This window comes from Macrobrachium nipponense, chromosome 7 (assembly GCF_015104395.2).
Source record: "Macrobrachium nipponense isolate FS-2020 chromosome 7, ASM1510439v2, whole genome shotgun sequence".
In the NCBI taxonomy this organism is placed as follows: domain Eukaryota; kingdom Metazoa; phylum Arthropoda; class Malacostraca; order Decapoda; family Palaemonidae; genus Macrobrachium; species Macrobrachium nipponense.
In genome coordinates this window covers 22,965,810-22,984,816 of record NC_061109.1, presented here as the reverse complement: position 1 = coordinate 22,984,816, position 19,007 = coordinate 22,965,810, and the positions used below count along the sequence as shown (strand labels likewise).

General features: G+C 28.6%; 2 protein-coding genes across 3 annotated transcripts in view; one reads left to right on the top strand and one right to left on the bottom strand.

The window, feature by feature from the left end:
* Positions 1–19,007, bottom strand: part of LOC135217126 (procollagen-lysine,2-oxoglutarate 5-dioxygenase 1-like) — a 597,528-nt gene that overhangs the window by 446,215 nt on the left and 132,306 nt on the right. The window lies entirely within an intron of this gene.
* LOC135217415 (immunoglobulin domain-containing protein oig-4-like) overlaps positions 1–19,007 on the top strand; it is a 29,792-nt gene that overhangs the window by 6,137 nt on the left and 4,648 nt on the right. For both annotated transcript variants that reach the window (XM_064253257.1, XM_064253256.1), the window contains exons 2-3: positions 5,309–5,522; positions 6,125–6,274. In XM_064253257.1, the coding sequence (XP_064109327.1) occupies positions 5,331–5,522; positions 6,125–6,274 (342 nt within the window). In that variant the 5' untranslated portion in view covers positions 5,309–5,330. The remainder of the gene's footprint in view (positions 1–5,308; positions 5,523–6,124; positions 6,275–19,007) is intronic.

Genomic DNA, 19,007 nt, shown 5'->3' with positions numbered 1-19,007 from the left:
TTACCACAACGAAAGATGAACCTGAGGCGCAGGGGCAGGGGGAGGTAGGTACGGGAGGTGGCAGGGAACGATTTGTTCTCTTTTCATTTACGTATGTTACACTAAATAACTACGTAATCCACACAATGAAATAACATTGCTAAAAAACTAATTTTTTTTCCTATTTATTTTTTTTTAATCAGTTCGTAGTTTTAGAAATAATGGTGAATGCCTTTTGGAAGGTTTTATATAGCTTCCTTCTGCTTGATGATCGTGGATATTGTAGAAGGATTTCAACCATACTCGTTTGCAAAATCGAAGATACGAACGCCACGTTCATGTCTTTGCTATAATTTCATGTTTTGCTTCCAATCCGAAATCATCATTTTCTTGGGTTTTTCTTATCACCTGCTTTGTCTTTAGCTTTGAGACCCATGGTTAATAATAATAAAAAATAGACAAAAATAACATGAAAAATAGGTGCAAATACAACGAACTAAACAACGACATAGTTAACATGCCAGCACCAACAAAGAAACAGAAACACTGAACGCCCATTTATCGGTCGCCTATACAACTAACACTCATCGCAAAATCGTATCTCAAAATATTTCGTTGTGTATTATCAAAGCTTATATTTTGCAAAATTTTCTGTGTATCTCAAAACATTCGTATATTAGGGCAATCGTATCGTCAAGGTTCCTAGATGTAATTTTGAGAGAGAGAGAGAGACGCCTGGCAACAATGGTCTCAGGGATTGACGTAACGTTTATTTTCTGAACAGATAGGACAAGAAGAAGTGTTCGTTTCATTTAACGGCCTCTGACTCATGGCAGGAAATGTTTTGTTGATACTAATATATAAGGCCTATTTAAAGATATGTTTACTTTAATTAGTCTATATGATACGTAAATAGTAATCACTCCACCAGGTTGTTACATAAAACTTCAAGAATGTAGTGTCACCAGCAGATTACAATAGTTTTTACCTTCAAGAACCAGCATTCTTTTATTGAAAATAACTCCAGGTTGTACATAAAACTACAGGAAACAACATGTAGCGTAACCAAAGGATTACAAGTAAGGTTTTTATAAACTTTTTATTAGTTTAAGACAATATTTCCAAGCATCGTTCCGGCTTACGACGATTTTCGGCTTACGCGGAACCCCCGTCTGTTCGTTAACCCGGGGACTGCCTGTGTAGCTATATATATATATATATCTATATATAATATATATATATATATATATATATAATATATATATATAATATATATATATACTATATATATATATAGATCTAGATATTATATAATATATATATATATATATATATATATATATATATATATATATATTATATATATATATATATACCTATACATATATATACAGGTACTATTCCGACTTACAACCTACTCGACATACGACCACTCTTGTACTTACAACCTTACTTCACAGACAGTTGACCATTGAGTTACTTGGCACTGTGCCATCTCATTGAGAAACTCTCATCACTCAGGCATGAGAACTCTCATCACTCAGGCAGCATCAGTTTGAGTTACTGCCCTAATCTGCAGCATCATTTGGTATTAACTGTACTGTAGACTGAATTGCAAACCAAACAATTTACGTAAGAATCGACTTCTGACAATGCATGCAAGAACTAACCCCATTTAACTCCAATGCCTGATTGTACGTAATATATACTATTACATAAATGATTAAAATGTATTAGTAGAAGTACATTATGGTAAAAAGAAAAAGAATTGAAACCTAATGATTGTTACATTACATTACAGTACTAAGTAGGCACTTATATAGCAAAGGTTGATAGTATACCCTACCCAGTATGTTTGGCCATTCTTTCTTAAGGTTTCGACTTACATCCATTCTTCCGACTTACAACCAGTGGGTCGGAACCAAACTTGGTTGTAAGTAGGATAGTACCTGTATATATATATATATATATTATTATATACCCTATATATATATATATATATATATATTATATAATATATATATACTATATATACACATACCATACATACATATCAAATATTGAGTAGATCCATAAATATCATTCTTATCTCTGCTTAAAATTAATTTTTCCTATCCCTTTACAAAAACAGTACAGAATTATGATTACCGAGTTCAATTACTACTGAATACTTACACTTTCTTACTTAGCAAATACCATCCTACTCTTTATGTTTTACCAAAAATTTACTAATTCCCCATGTGTTAAAGGAACTATCAAACACATTATACTAAAGCTGTTATTTTCAGAACTTTAAAACTTTATTGGAAATTCACAGCAGAGTAATCGTTACTAGGCAAGTTGACCCAAATTAGATTTGTAACAGATTTGGGTTAGCACCTAAATTATCCTTTCCTCATTGTCAAACAGCACAAGTTGAAAAAGTGGAAAAAAGCCCTGCTGTAACAGCTCTACAACCAGATCAACACCAATATTTACTGGACTCATCCCTAACCTGTGATTGTCATTCCTTAGAAATGACAGGAAAATCCATCCCCAGGTTTTTCCAAAGGCAATATATTTGGAACTCCTCTAAAGCAGTTTCTTATTAACATCCTTTGGTGTCCTCTTTCCCACATTAAACCAACAGTCACCTCTGGCAGTCGGCTAAATGAAGTTTTTTCCTTCTCTTTTCTTTTACTTATTTCTTTCAAGATTGGGGATATTGAAAGCAATTCAATAACAATCCCTTCAGACTTTGCATTATAAAAATAGTGCATCTCCTACATAGAAAACATATATGACCAGAAATTCTTTTGTCATTTTCCCAACCAAAGTAGTACGTATTTGCGTAAGTATTTTTAATTTTTGTTACACTGTTGTAAAAATGTTTTTTGAAGGCCCACATCAAAAAAACATTATAATAAGTAATGGCAGAATAAAATAAAAAAGCCTACAGTTATCATGAATTTCGTCTGTAATTATTAAATAATATTTTAATATAAATGACATATATCAAAAAGCACTTGTAAATGTTTTCACTAAAATGAATGTTCATTTAGATATACAACTGAAATACATATCTAAAAAAAATACACACTTCAGAAATGTAATGCACAAAAGTAATACTACATTCATACAAATATAAAATGATCATATGAATAGAATGTTTATATTTATATATGTAAGTTCAGCTTTATTATTACCAAATATATTACCATTACAGTATTATCAAGTAGTTTAACAAGACCACTGAATAAAAAAAAAACTGACTCTCACATTATTTTTATTATTATTATTATTGGTCAGTAAACAGAGCTTATTCATATGGAACAAGCCCACTGGGGCCAACGACTTGAAATTTAAGCTTCCAAAGAAGATGGTGTTCATTAGGAAGAAGTAAGGGGAAGTAAAGGGAAATACAGAGAGAAGATATCCAGCTTATTAAAAAAGAAACAAATTAATAAATAGGTAAAAAGATAAAAAGTTATTAAAATGAAAGAAAAATGGTATACAGTGGACCACCCGTATTTGCGGTAGGATGCGTTCCAGACTGCCACCTCCACCACCAGCCCCCCCACCCATGAATAGCTAGAATCCTGGAATACTTACAACCCCTATACAAAAACTCACTTAAAACTGCCTATTTTCTGAGTTAAAACTCAAGAAAAACCCACTCCACTAAAAATGCTTATAGTATACCTGGTTTTCTTAATAGTTTTATCACAATGTGCATTTAATCATGAAATTGATATGTAAATACAGTAATATGAGGATGTTTCTCATAGAAAAATATCGCAAATATGCGAATTTCCTGAGAATAATGGGTAGACATGGCCCATACAGAAATGCACGAATACGAAAGTCTGCCGATGCCGAGAACGCCAAATGTGGGGTCCACTGGATTAGGGTAGTAATGCATTGCATTTTCAGTTGAAATACTGAAGTTCCAACTGCAAGACATCCTCTGGGAGGTTGTTGCTCAGTCCAACATTGTGAGGACTATAGGACCTCTGGAATTGAGATGTTTGACAGTGAGGCACATTTTTGAAAATTGGTGCTGCTGTTCAGTGAATTTGGTTGCTCTTGGCAGATAATGAGGAGCAGGAATCAATTGTGAATGTGAGAGATCTCTGTTGAAATACAACTTATGAAAAAATGACAAACGAGACCATCTGTCAATGGCTCAAGTCATGACTGCTACTATATTAAGAAACAGAAATCTACCACTACAAACCACCCTATCTAGAAAACATAAATCTCTGGCAGAAGCAGACATCTACAATGGAGAACAGTATTCTAGCAAAGTAAGTACAAATGACATTAAACAGTTTGCAATGATTTTATCACTGTTATAAATATATGAGGCCTTTCGAACGATACCTAACCTTCATGCAACATCTGCTGCAACTTTCATCAGGCATTTCTCAAAAGTAATAAGTTAAAAGTTACGTCTAGAATAGTTAAAGCTTCAGACTCAGTCAGCAAAGTTCCACCCACCTGAAGGTGAGGATGGGGTGGGAAATCTGTATGAGATCTGCTAATCAATAATGTTTTTGTTTTACTGGAGTTCAGCCTCAGAGGGTTACTTGTAATTGCTAGCCTTTTATTTTACTATACCAAAATTATTCCTGCCTCTCATCCTTATACACATCCACTATACACACACAGACTAATAGTTATGAATTATTAAATCGAAACTGCCCTGGCATAACAGAATTACACAAATTACACATTACATATAAGTCAACCGCTTTCAGCCTATGAACTCGTGAAAAACAGAAAGGCTATTAATCTAAAATTAATAGATTAATTAACGCAAATACATGAAATCAGATAAATCCAAATACAATAATGTACTGAGAAGAATAACAAGTAAATACACAGTTACTGAAGGGATGAAAAAAGTAAGCAGTAAAATAAAACAAGTGAAAGACTATCATCTCCAGTCCTGAATAACCAACTGAAGTTAAAAAAGCAAATTTATGCAAGGTACATCCTATGTGTTGCATTATGGTTTTAATTTATCTACACAAAAAAAACAAAAACAACCTTGACAAGCCAGAAATTTCTGTTCCATATAAAACAGTAATTTTTTTGTTAGTCCTCTCTCTCATTAACCTTGTATTTTTCAACTTTTAGATAACAAAAATAATAATTAATAAGTAAGCACTTTTTACAAAATATATTATTCTGTTCTCAAAATTTAAAAGCACTGAATTCCATTTTTATTTATACAAAAGTAATTGTTTTTAAATTACTCAGCTACCTAACTCCTTAGACAAGTTTATAATCTTTATTAGAATTTTTAATGAGAATCATAACCATTTCCCTACTCTATCCTAAACAGGTGCCCAAAAATTAGCTCCAAAATGAGTGACGGACTGTATTATTTTAAAGTCATAGTAGTGCTGATGTTGGTGAGTTTTGCATTACAAAGCAACACCATTGGCACTGGAAAAAGAGGGAAGCTTTCTGGACGCTATAAAGGAAGAAAAGACTTCAAGCCCATCACTGGTACTTATCCTTCAGTGGAAGCCAAGGAATACTACCAAAATCCAGAGGTAACTTTTCATACATTTGTACCACTAACATATCACCTCGACAGTGATGGACAAACTGAGTTTAAATATATAAATAATTTCAAAAAGAAGATGTGAAGTTTAAACATGAAAAAGTGATACCAAATAAGTTTTCATAGTCAACGTGCCCCCTGCATTACATACACCATGCATCTTATTCTTATATAATGCAATGAAAACTTTAACTCAACAGGCTGTATAAGAAATTTTACGCTTCTAATGTTATAAAGACCAAGCAACTTGAATAAGTTTACAATCACTAACAAACAGTTTTTCAGTGTCCTCAACTAGTCTGAAATGTTCAGATTAACAAAGACATGCATACCTTTGATTCTAGTTAAAAATTCACAATAACATATGTATAAATTGTGAAGGCAAAACTGCACTCAAATGCAATTAACTGAGATCTCTGATGCAGTTTAACTACATATTTTTTTTGCATTATTTCAACAAAATCTAAGTTATGACAAATCTTTATACTTAAAAAACTTTAACACTATGTTCAGTAATCTCATAGAAACTCCATTCACAGTGAATTTCTTATATTAAAAAAAATGTAACATGGTCATTTCAATATTTTCCAGGGTGCTAAAATAATAAAATCTTCCCACTTCAACTACCAGTATGTGCTTGGTCACAAAATCGTGTTCCTGTGTGTTGCTGGAGGATCTCCACTTCCTCAAATAACATGGTTCAAGGATGGAGTTGAGCTGTATGCTCACAAATATATGCAGGTGAGTTTCAGATTTTTATGATATAATAATAATCTCTTTGGTAACTACATCAAAAACTAAAATTTTTCCAAAAAGATCTCCAAACTTTCACCTTAAAAACTACTCAACCTTTACTTTCAAAAACAATACTGACTCTTCACCTTCTAAAGACGCTCAACTATCACCCTGTGAAAACACTCGTTCTTCACCTTCTAAACTGAATTTGAAGCCTATTTCTAATTTTAAATGTTCATGTTGGGGTTTTATATCCTACAGCAGGAGTCTCATCTTGATTCAGATTTATTTTCAAGGCAAAAGACTTTGGAAAGGCCATTTAGAAAGCAAAAACAATATCGGCGATCATAAATTTACCTCCATTTATCTTCTATCCAGAAATATTTCATTATATTAAAAATATAGCCCCTAGGATAGAAAACTCTAAAAGAACCTTATCATATATTACAGTGCAGTGTGAACTTCACAAAGGAAAACATTAGGACTTTGCACAAAGTTATTATACACACTCATCTATGCATCCGAGGAGATTTTCAGTGCAATATATATATGACTTTTTACTGTAAAATAGGACAGCTTACAATTTATTTGAAAACAAATTTCCATACCTATTTCTAACGTCCTCAAAAGATCACATCATGGGCTTGGCTATGTATTTTTTCTCTGAAAATCATATTTTCCCAAAAGCAGAATCTATCTGTTCTTGTGTAAAACACTTTTCTTGAAAGAATTTGAATCAAAAGCTTTGTTTATTCAATCGCCCATCTAATTTTAAATTTTAAGGTTATCACTCTCTGGAATTCTATGGATGCTGCTTAAAACATCCTCTCCACACTATACTAATTAGTTTTTCCATTCTCGCTTATGAACTCAAAAGTCATCATTGGTCCTTCCAGATTTTTGTTTTGAAATGATGGAACTCATATTTCTTTATGCTTCATGAATTTAAATACCCTAGTATTCAATTCTATGGTTTAAAAACCATAGAATTTAAAAACCATAGTAGTATTCAGTTGTATCTTTCACGACACTCATAAACACACTTTCTTTCTGGGTCATCATATTTATCTATTTTATTATACTGATCAAACACTTATTAAAATAATTCTGTAATTTCTATGTTTTTTCAAACAATATTCTAATTAGGTATTGTAACTGCCTCTCCTACTGCCACCAAAATTTTGAATGTTTTATTAACATCCAAATCTCTCTAAAATTTTTTTAACAATTCTCAGTTATCTTACAAATCTGTGATATAAACGTAGTCTTCAGTGGTCTCCATACTATAACATCAATTGCATTTGTTGCTTTTATCATTAATATTGCTGACACAACCTCAAGGAATTATCTCCATCATAATTTCTTTATCCTATCTATCAGTGAGTTTTGGTCTAAAATGTCTAATTTATGTAATTGGCATTTCTCAAGTAACTCATTCAATTATAATCAATGAAGTCTATCATTGTTACTCAATGCCTAAAGCCCCCTAAATAATTAGCCTATTGCATTCAATCCCACTATTTGCATGTTTAAAGTAACTCTCCATCAGACCCTAATAACTAGGTCTGTTAGTATTTTCATCTTGTCTTAAATTGTTTTACTCATTTTACCTATCCTTCCTACCCTTCTCTTAGTGACCTTTCTCATCACAAACTAAACCAATCCAACTTCCTTCATCAGGATTTCCTTTTAACCCTCTCGTGATCTGACGACGCGTAGCGCATCAATAAATTGTTTTCAGTAAGTGCACAGATGATGCACTGGGTGTATCATAATCAAGTTATTTTTGGGAAAAATTCACACAAAAAAAATGCATCAATCACAGAAAACATAGTCGACTCCATTGGGTCAGCAGATGATGAATCTCGAAGAAAACGCAAACTCGACGCTGCTAGCTTACTTAGCTACGATACAAAACGTCAACATAAGTAGGTTAGAAAATCTGAAAATTGCACTCGGTAAAAAATTAGCATTTTTGAATCAATTACAGCTCATTAGCAAACACATTTATGAAAAATCAAACATACCTACAAAATTTGGGTATAAAACAAACTCCCCAAACCTAATTATTATATTTTTCATGATTATTTATAAAAAAATATTTACGATTCTTTAAAATCTCACGTTCTTCACATCGTTTTTTTTATTTCTAAGCCTCGTAAAGATGTTCCGATTGTTTTAAGAGATAATTCAATCATTGGCTGACATAATAACACTAACCAGAAGCGTATATTAGTTATAGTTTGGACGTACCGAATTTTACCAAAAAACTTTCCATGCACGTTCTTTTCAGCCCAGGGAAGTCGTGTGCCTTACACCCTTATATTTTTGGGCTGTGCGCAAGAGGGTTAAATATATATGTATCTTAAATGAATAATATAAGTAGCACCATCACTGTAAAACTTGAGTGCTTCTCATCATCTTGAATTTGTATCAATTCAGTTACAAAAGCTTTATATAAGTCTATCCATCCAATTTGGAATAGTTTTCATATTTTTGGTAATCTTTCTTTTATATATCTTCTCCAAATCATCGAATGAAAGGTAACTTGTATAGTACTAAAAAGTCATGGTACAATATTTCCTTTAGACCTTGTCTTTTCAGCGGCTGCTATCTGACTAAGTACAATTTCATTACATCGTTATACACCCCTCTTATCCACTAAAATTATTTCATTACAGGAGGTAAAAATAATGAGATCAATACCTTGAGAGTAATGAGGGTATCAAATTAATTATGTATAATGAGGTAAAAACATATGGTGATGAAGAGAGATACAGCTTGTATAAATACGAACATAAGAGAGAAACAAAATTCAAGGAGCAAGAAGAAAATATGTCAGTAAATATACAACCAAAGGTAGAAACCTCTGGAAGATGATCCACTCGAGAGTATGAAAAACTTGTGTTGTGACAAGAGAAGAGATAATATGAAAGAAAAACACAGGGGATGAATCACCATGTACAGAAGTCAACTGATGAAAATAGGAATGCCAAGCCCTGTAGGATGGAGGCCAGAAGGCAAGTGCCAATTGCAAAGAGGAAGATTTGAAGAAGAATGAAAAATGAAAATTGCATAAAATAGTAAAGTGAATACGTATAGGAAAAAAAACTAAGATGTCAAATGAGTATAAAATACACAATAATGAAAACTGTGAAATCAAGTAAAAGTGCAAAGTATGGAAATGTGGAGATAACACTGTACACAAAGCACTTTCAAACTCTCATGAGTTTAGAATATAATTAAGAATGGGAGGATATTTACATCTAAGGTTAAGAGAGCCCTGAAGATGAAAAACAGAAAAACTACAGGATAATCTTCATCAATCAACTTGTGATGAACAAGAAAAACTACAGGATAATCTTCAACAATCAATTTGTGGCGAACAGCTCAAGAACTAGAAATGGAGTTGACCAATAAGGTTCAAATCTTAGGGGCAATTATAGACTGTACAAGTAAGTTGTGAAAGTATGGGAGGTGTTACAGAAAAGGCTGATAAAAAATAATGTTAAAAATTGTCAGTTCAGCTTCACACCAAGAAAATCAACAAAGGAGTGATCATTATACTACTGTAATGAGAACACTACAAAACCAATAACATGTATGCAAATTCTATACATGATACTTGTGAAGTCAAAAGGAATTTGACAGTTTCATGAAGCAATTAGAGGGACGAGGGACTTTATAATGTAAGGTAATAGAAAGTTTCGTGAAGTGATGATTCTAAATCATAACACAAGATCAACAAAGGAACTACAGAGGATAGAAAGCAAACCTGGGAGCTAATGTATCCATATTATCTAACATTAACAACAGAAACAAAGCAAGATGTCTTCTACAGCAATTACCTAAAAGAAGAACATTACAATAGACAAAAGACAAGATACTCAAGAGTAACCAAAACCAAAATCAGGATTATGGTGACCAGAAAGGAAAAGAAAAATTTCAGTTTGGAAAGTTGACACACTGATACTGCAGGACAAGTGTTAGGGGGAAAACAACATTACAGTATGTAGTATGTTCAAATTAACAGAAGGTGTCTAACTGATGTTCAGGAATTGCAAGGTGTAAATGAAGTAAGGGATTTTTGATGCTCTAAAAGTAAAAAAAACTAAGGGTAAAGGGATGAAGGAGGAGGATTATAAGTATATTACGACAGAGGGATAGACCTTGAAGGAAGCAAGCCATTCCTGTTACCTTGGTAATATTAAGGCCTGTCCACACTAGGAAACATTGTTTGCAAACACTTTTTACCATATATTTGTTTCCCATTCAGAATAGAAAACATTTAGTGTTCCTCTGTGTATATGAATATATACACAAGTATATATATATATATATATATATATATATATATATACTATATATATATATATATATATATATATATATATATATGTGTATGTATGAATGTATGTATGTATGTATGTATATGTGTATATAAGAACCTATTTTCAATTCCACCAGAATCAAGTCATGACACTCTCCTTGTTCTAAAACCTTCCTTATTATCCATCTCTTTTTCTTTCTCTTATCCTTCCTCAGTGCATTAAAGTAGCCAAGTAGAGTGCGGAGGCTACTGCACCACTAGCTTCCTGATGACAACTGAGGTCTAGACAGGAAACATTGTTTGCAAACAGTTTGGAAACTGTTTGCAAAAAGTTGCAAACTTTGTTTGCAAACAATGTTTCCTAGTTTGGACAGGCCTTTATTGAACTACAAAAGTCGATGTCAAGAGGATTGTAAATGCCAGTCCACACTAGGAAACATTGTTTGCAGTTTCCAAACTGTTTGCAAACAATGTTTCCTGTCCAGACCTCAGTTGTCGTAAGGATGCTTGTTGGTGAAGTAACCTCTGTATTCTACTTGGCTACTTTAATGCACCCGAGGAGGGATAAGAGAAAGCAAAAGAGATGGGTAAGGAAGTTTTTAGAAAAAGGAGCAGGTCATGCTGATGACTTGCTTCTGGTGGAAATGAAAATAGATAGATATATACTTACGAGTATATATGCTACATACATAATACTATATATATATATATATATATATATATATATATATATATATATATATATATATATATATATAAGTCATATCACATTACCATGATTCATATACATACATCAAGCTAAGCAAGTGTCCGTTTCAATATCTAACTTCGCTCTACCTCCGGAATTAAATAATATTTTTCATATATTGCTTAACCGACAATGGGGATTTTTTTTTTTCTCGATAATAGATTTACCTGTACTTGGCCCAGAACGCAGGAGAACAATTCAAATCCAGTCACGTCAGTTTGATCACGCTCTGCCAATATACCACCACCCCCGCTTGTTGGTATATATATATATATATAAATATATATATATATAATTATATAGATATATATTATAATTATATATGTATATTAATATTATTATGATAGAATTAATTATATTTTTAATAAATATAGTAAATTATAATGAATCATATTATATATATTCAATATATATAATATATACTTGATACAATTCTCTATACAATTATATATTATCATATTATATATATACATATTAATTATTATATATAATATATTATATATCACCCACATATACATATTAGTTATAGCATTATACATACTATCACACACACACACACAGCCCTCACCCGACACAACACAAACAGCACACAGACCACACACACACATAGATATATATAGTATATAAACCCATATATTATATAATATATATATATTATATGATATTACCATATATACATATATTGTAGTACATATACAAAATATATAATACACAACACACACCACACATCATATATATAGATATATTATACTATATATATTATTATAGATAAATATATATATATATATTAAGCAACTACATATAAATATAATATTGCATAATATTATAGTATTTTATTATATGATTATATCATATATATATGATTCCATAATCACATTACCGTGATTCATATAGGGTACATACAATCAAACTACAAATGTTCTTTAAATATCTCACTTCGCTCTACCTTGGAATAAATATATTTTTCGCTATAAGTGTTAACTGAAGGGGAATTTTTTTTAGTTGACAAGAAAAATTTGTTGGCTCATGGGGCAACAAACCCATACAAACCCAACAAATTCACAGGTACAACAATTTGCTTAACAACAACAAAAAATTTCCCCCCTTCTGTTAACATAAGGCAACAAAATATATCAATTCCAATGGGTAGAGCGAATTAGATATTAGAAGGACCATTTGTAGCTCAATGTATGGGATATATGGTATATATTGTGTATATATAGTAATATATATAATTAATATATAAATATAAGATAATTATATATATATATTAGTATAAATAAATATAGAGATCTATAGATATGAGTATTATTAATATAATATATATATATAGTCTATAGACTATATATCCATACATAGCTACTAGAATAGATGATAATATGATATATATATATATATATATATAATAGATATAATAGTATAGATTATTATATATTATGAATATATATATATAATAATAGATTATAGTATATTTATATCTATTTATATATATAGATATAGATATATATATATTATATATTAATATATTAATATAGATATATATATATTATATATAGATGAAAACAAATATCCCCAATAATCAAATCAAAGGGAATCAGGATAATTCGTTTTCCAACCCCAACCCAAAAAGTCCCCCCTTTTCCCCCTTTTCCACATTGTGGTTTTTTTTTCTTTTTTATTTCAATGTTTTCAAAAACTTCAATTAACGTGTAATGACTCTAAATTTTTTGAATTTTTTTTTTTTTTTTTTAATAAATTTACTAACTGTTCGGTAAAAATTGGCGCTGGCTGGCTGGGGGATGGAGGGAGGGAGATAATGGAACCCTTTGAGCAAACCAATTGATTTGCAGTAGTGTTCAAAGGTTGGAATTTAAATAAAAAAATCATTTTATTCACTTATTATAGGTACAAAGATAATCAAAAGAATCAATAGTGTGTGTGTGTGGTCCAATTGTTTTGTACCGAACAGAGGAGAGAGGAGAGGGAGAGAGAGAGAGGAGGAGAGAAGAGAGATAGAGTAGTAGAGAGAGGAGAGAGAGAGAAGATAGAGAGAGTAATCAGCCATGTTTACACTAAGTTCGATCTCAAGTTGCACAAAAGAGATTAATTATGCCAACATACATCCAACTTACTGTTGGGCAAAATAAAATTGGCATACTTTTTCAAAACAAAAAATATTAAGGATTTGGATTTTGCAACAATAAAAAAATGTTAATAATTCAAAGTTGTGCAATAAAAGGAAAAAAGAGATAAAATAACTTTTCACAAGGAAGCCATTTAAAACAAATAATCACAGAAGGCATGCAGAAACTGAAAGCGGGCAACCATTTTGTTTGTATTTTTACAGAGCTCAGTTACTTTTACAATAGTACAAAAAGCAAAAAAATCATAAGAAGTCAATTGTAAACTAGATTGTTATTTTACCGTGAACAAACAAAATCAAAAGTGATATTTGGGTAGATCGAGTTAAAAGTGATTTGGGCAGATCGAGTGTAAAGTGAAAGAATGGGCGAATAATCATCCCAGCCCACCTGATAAGTTCCAGTGGGACAACAGGAAACCCCCCCCCCCCCCCCCCCTCAGGGCCCCCCCCCCCCCCCCCCCCCTCTCTCTCTCTCATCCTCTCTCTCAAGCTCGTCTCTTGCCATCCTCGTCTCTCCTGCCAGCATCTCTCGCAAACTCACTTCCTCCCGGTCTCTCCTCCAATCTTCTCTCATCCTCTCTCTCCTTAACCCACCCGGTTCACCGAACAAAACTTGACTCAAGCAAGTTTATTCCGTTTTATTTTTTTTTCGTTTTTTTTTTTACTGAATTTGCATTTAATTTTTTTGTTTTCATGTTTTATTTTTTTCATTATGTTTAAATTTATTGTGAAATAAAATTTTTATTTTAATTTTTTTAATGTGAATTGGTGACTACTTTTTACCCGTTACTAAAAAAAATTACAAATTACAGTTAAACAAGTTTTATTTTTCTGTCCTTCTGTTCGTCCCCATCCTCAACAAAAAAGTGACCTACAACCGCATTGATAAACTTAAAATCATTTCATTCATGCCAATTATTCCCCTCAAACAAAAATATAAACAGCTCCCGTTCCTCTACCCTCAAGTTAGCTGTGTAAGCCACTTGTAAATGAAACAATGATTTTTCCCTTGATCATTTACTCGCTAATTTTATTGTGGGAAAAGCTTTGTTCCTTCATATTTACTTATTGTGTTTAATTAATTTGTTTCAACTTTATTTACCTTCTCACCTCAGTGCAACCGAAACAACTGGTTTCAACGACTTTTTTTTTTCTTTTGTTTATTTTTTTTTTTTCTTCTTTATTGCAATTTTGATTGTTTTTCCATATTTTAATCATTACGTTTAAAATTTATTGTTGGGAAACTTCAATTTCTTTTTTTACTTTTTTCATGTGAATTGGTTATTGGGCTTTTTTTTTAGCCATACATAGAGTAAAATTTTAAACCTCTCGCCTTTTCTTTCTCTACCTCACCATAGCAACACATCCCTCCCTCTTCAGCATCAAAAAATCATCTGGGATGAGTTAAACCACGGGTTACTAACCGCTTTTTTTATAAAACTAAATAATTACACTACGATTTTAATACATCTTATTATTTTGCTAATTTACCACCTGAAAGTCTAAATTCTTTGATGTTAAATTGCTTGTTAATACTTTTATTTACTTTGTTTGTTCAAAATTATGGGTTTTATCATTACAAACCTATATAGTTGTAAAATAAAAAAATATTAATACAGTTTAACCAACTTGTAAGAACCCAGCAGACCGACCAAACATCACATTACAAACTAGATATAATCTGCGCCATTTTGATAAGTATTGAGCATGTTGTTTCGGACAAAGGAGAAAAAATTGTTTTTCTTGAAAGGTTTCTTTCCAAAAAATTCAAAGGAAACCCCAAAGACAGTGATAGAAGTGTCAAGGTTCGACAATCGATAAGGTTCGACCAAACGAGGTAACCAAACTATATTAAATATAAATATATGACTGAACTTAACTTGAGTCATAGAAGTTATTAAATAAAACATGATGCTAATGTATAAAGTAAAGGTTTTTTTTTTGGCCACGAAAAGAAAAAAATGAAAAAGCGAGATAGCCCAGAAACCTTTCAGTGCTGAGGCTCACGACAATTTTACACTTCAGGCACAACTGAGTAAAGGGTCCTTGCTAGACTGAAACAATTTTCATGGCTCACTCGCTTTTTCCATTTTTTTCCCTTCATAGCAAAAACCTTTTTATATATAAATATAGATATAGGTAATATATATAATAGATATAATATAGATATATAAATTAATAATATATTCATATATTTAAAAATATATATATATAATATGTTAAAGTAGAACATAAATTATGCTGTATTATATTATATATATATAGATAGTATAAGATTATAGTATATATACTATATTATAGATATATATATATATAAAACCTACAATATATAAAAAATAAAGTTACAAAAAAAAAAATAAAGATAAATTAAAAAAATAAAATAAATTATATACCCATATAAATATATATATATACATACTAACATATATATATATATATATTTATACATATATATATTATATTACATATATAGATATATACATCTATATTCATATATATCCATAAATATATATTATATATATATTATACTATATATATTGAATATTAGGGATATATATACAGGCAGTCCCTGGGTTACGACGGGGGTTTCCATTCTTGAGACCACGTTCCGTAACGGTCAAAAGTTGTCTGTAAGCCCAGAACATTGTCAAAATTCCTAAGACAAAACCCTTACTTTTTAACAAAATGCTTTTGGGTGCATTCAAAACTATGTACAACCTTCATTCTTATTGCATTTATTTTTTCCATAAAAAAAACCTTTTAAATTATTGATTATTTTTGCATTTTTGGTGTCATTATTTCATCCTGCCGAGAAGTCCATTGCATTTGTAGGCGTCAGAAACAACTCTGGGAGCATTAGTGCGTCGTAACCCTGGTAACAATCATGCCCTCATAACCCCTGGTAAAAATAATTTCTGAGGAATATAATTGCAAAAGCGTCGTATTAAACCCTCGACAATGTCGTAAGCCGAGACCTTCGTAGCCATGGGACTGCCTGTATATATTTACATATATTATATAATAATTAATATATATAATATATAGGATATATATAATATATAATTATCCCCACCCCATTGCATAATATATATATAAGATATAATAATAATATATTATTAATAGATATAAGTAATAACATAAATGCATATATATATAGTATATATATATATATTATAATATTCTATATCTATATATAACAAACACACACCATATAATATCATATATACGAATATATCTATATTATATGATATATAACATACATATATTATAGTTATATATATCTATATATATATAGACTATTATATAATATATATCTATATTAGATATCATATATTATATAATATATAGTATATATATATATAATAGATAGTATTATATATATACATATATATCATATACATATAATTATATATACATAACTATATTAACATTATATTATTAAATCAATATTAAAATTAATTATATATATACATCTATATATATAATATATATGTTTATTATTATAGTATTATATATAATATATATATATGTTTTAAAATATTATATATATATATAGATTATAATATATATATAATAGTATATTGGTATATGTATATAATCTATATATATATATAAGGATATAATATAATATTATATTATATTATTATATCGTGTATGTAATAATATTATATACTATGATATATTCTATATATATATATATATATTGTATATATAATATTATTATTAATAATATTATAGAATTATATATATATTAACATAATTATATATATATTATATATAGATATATATAATATATCTATATATATAATACATATAGAATTATGAGATATATTAGATGAAGAATAGATATATATAGATATAGATATATAGATAGATATATAATATATAAGATAATAATTATATATATATACTAAATATATATATATATATAATATATAAGTATAAATATAAGATATATAGATATAATATATATTAAGATATTTATATATATATAGATATATTTATATATATCATATATATATAATCAATATATAAGATCATATTATATTATAATTATGATAACTAAATAAAAATCTATATATATAAAATTAATATAGTATTTATATATATATATATATATAATGATATATATTATAATAATCATTATATATATACATTCAATATATATATATTATATTTATATATATATAATAATATATATATTTTATATATATCAATTATACTTATATATTTATAATATATCTTATTTATCTTATATATATATAGTCATATCATATATATATCAAATATCATATAATATTATCATATTGATAATTTCATATATATACATATATAATATATATATATATATATAATATAATATAAATATATTAATATATAAAATTCCATATATATATAATATATAATATATATGATATATTATTATTTTTTTTTTTTTATATTCTATTATAGAATATAGAATATATATAATTATTCATATATACATCATATGATATCATATATATATCATATATTATAATATATAGATTATATTAGATATATTGATATTATAACATTTTATATACTATATATAGTATATATATATATATATTATATATTATATCTTATAGATATATATCATATAGACTAATATATATATCATAATAATATATATATTAAATTAAATAATAAAGAGTTATATATATATATATATATAATATATATTTATATATTATATAATATATCATATATCATAATATAATCTATATTAATATATTAATATAATACTAGTATAATATATTATATTTATATTTATATATATAATTATATAAGTATATAATTATATATTATATTAATATATATATATATATATATATATTGATAGATATATAATATATATAGTTATATAATATATTTATATATTATATAAGATATATATATATATTCAGATATAATATTATATAATAGATAATATCATAATATATATTATAGACTATGAATTATAATATATTATATATATATATACAAACATAGATCTATATAATTATTATATAGTTAGAATATATATAAATATATATAAAAGGTTTTTTTTTTTGCCAATGAAGGAAAAAAATGAAAATCAAATGGGAGATAGCCAAGAACTTTCAGTCTGGCACGACATATATATTCAATATATATATAATATAGTTTATTATGGAGATATTTGATATATATATGATATATATAGTTTTAATACTATAATCATATATATTTATATATATATTTATATACATATCTATATATATATTTATTATTTTATATTTAGCTATATATATAATATATAGATATATACTAATATATTATTAGATATATATACTATATATATATATAATAGAGTATATATGGCTGTGGGTACCGTTTGACTTACAACGTTTTAATACGTTCCCGTTGCCGAGCTCGTAGACTCAATTTGCTCACCTACCATCAATCAATTTTTCCCTTTTCCCCAAAGTTGAAAAAAACTTGTAAATGCCCTTAATCTGTTTCCAACCCTCAAAAA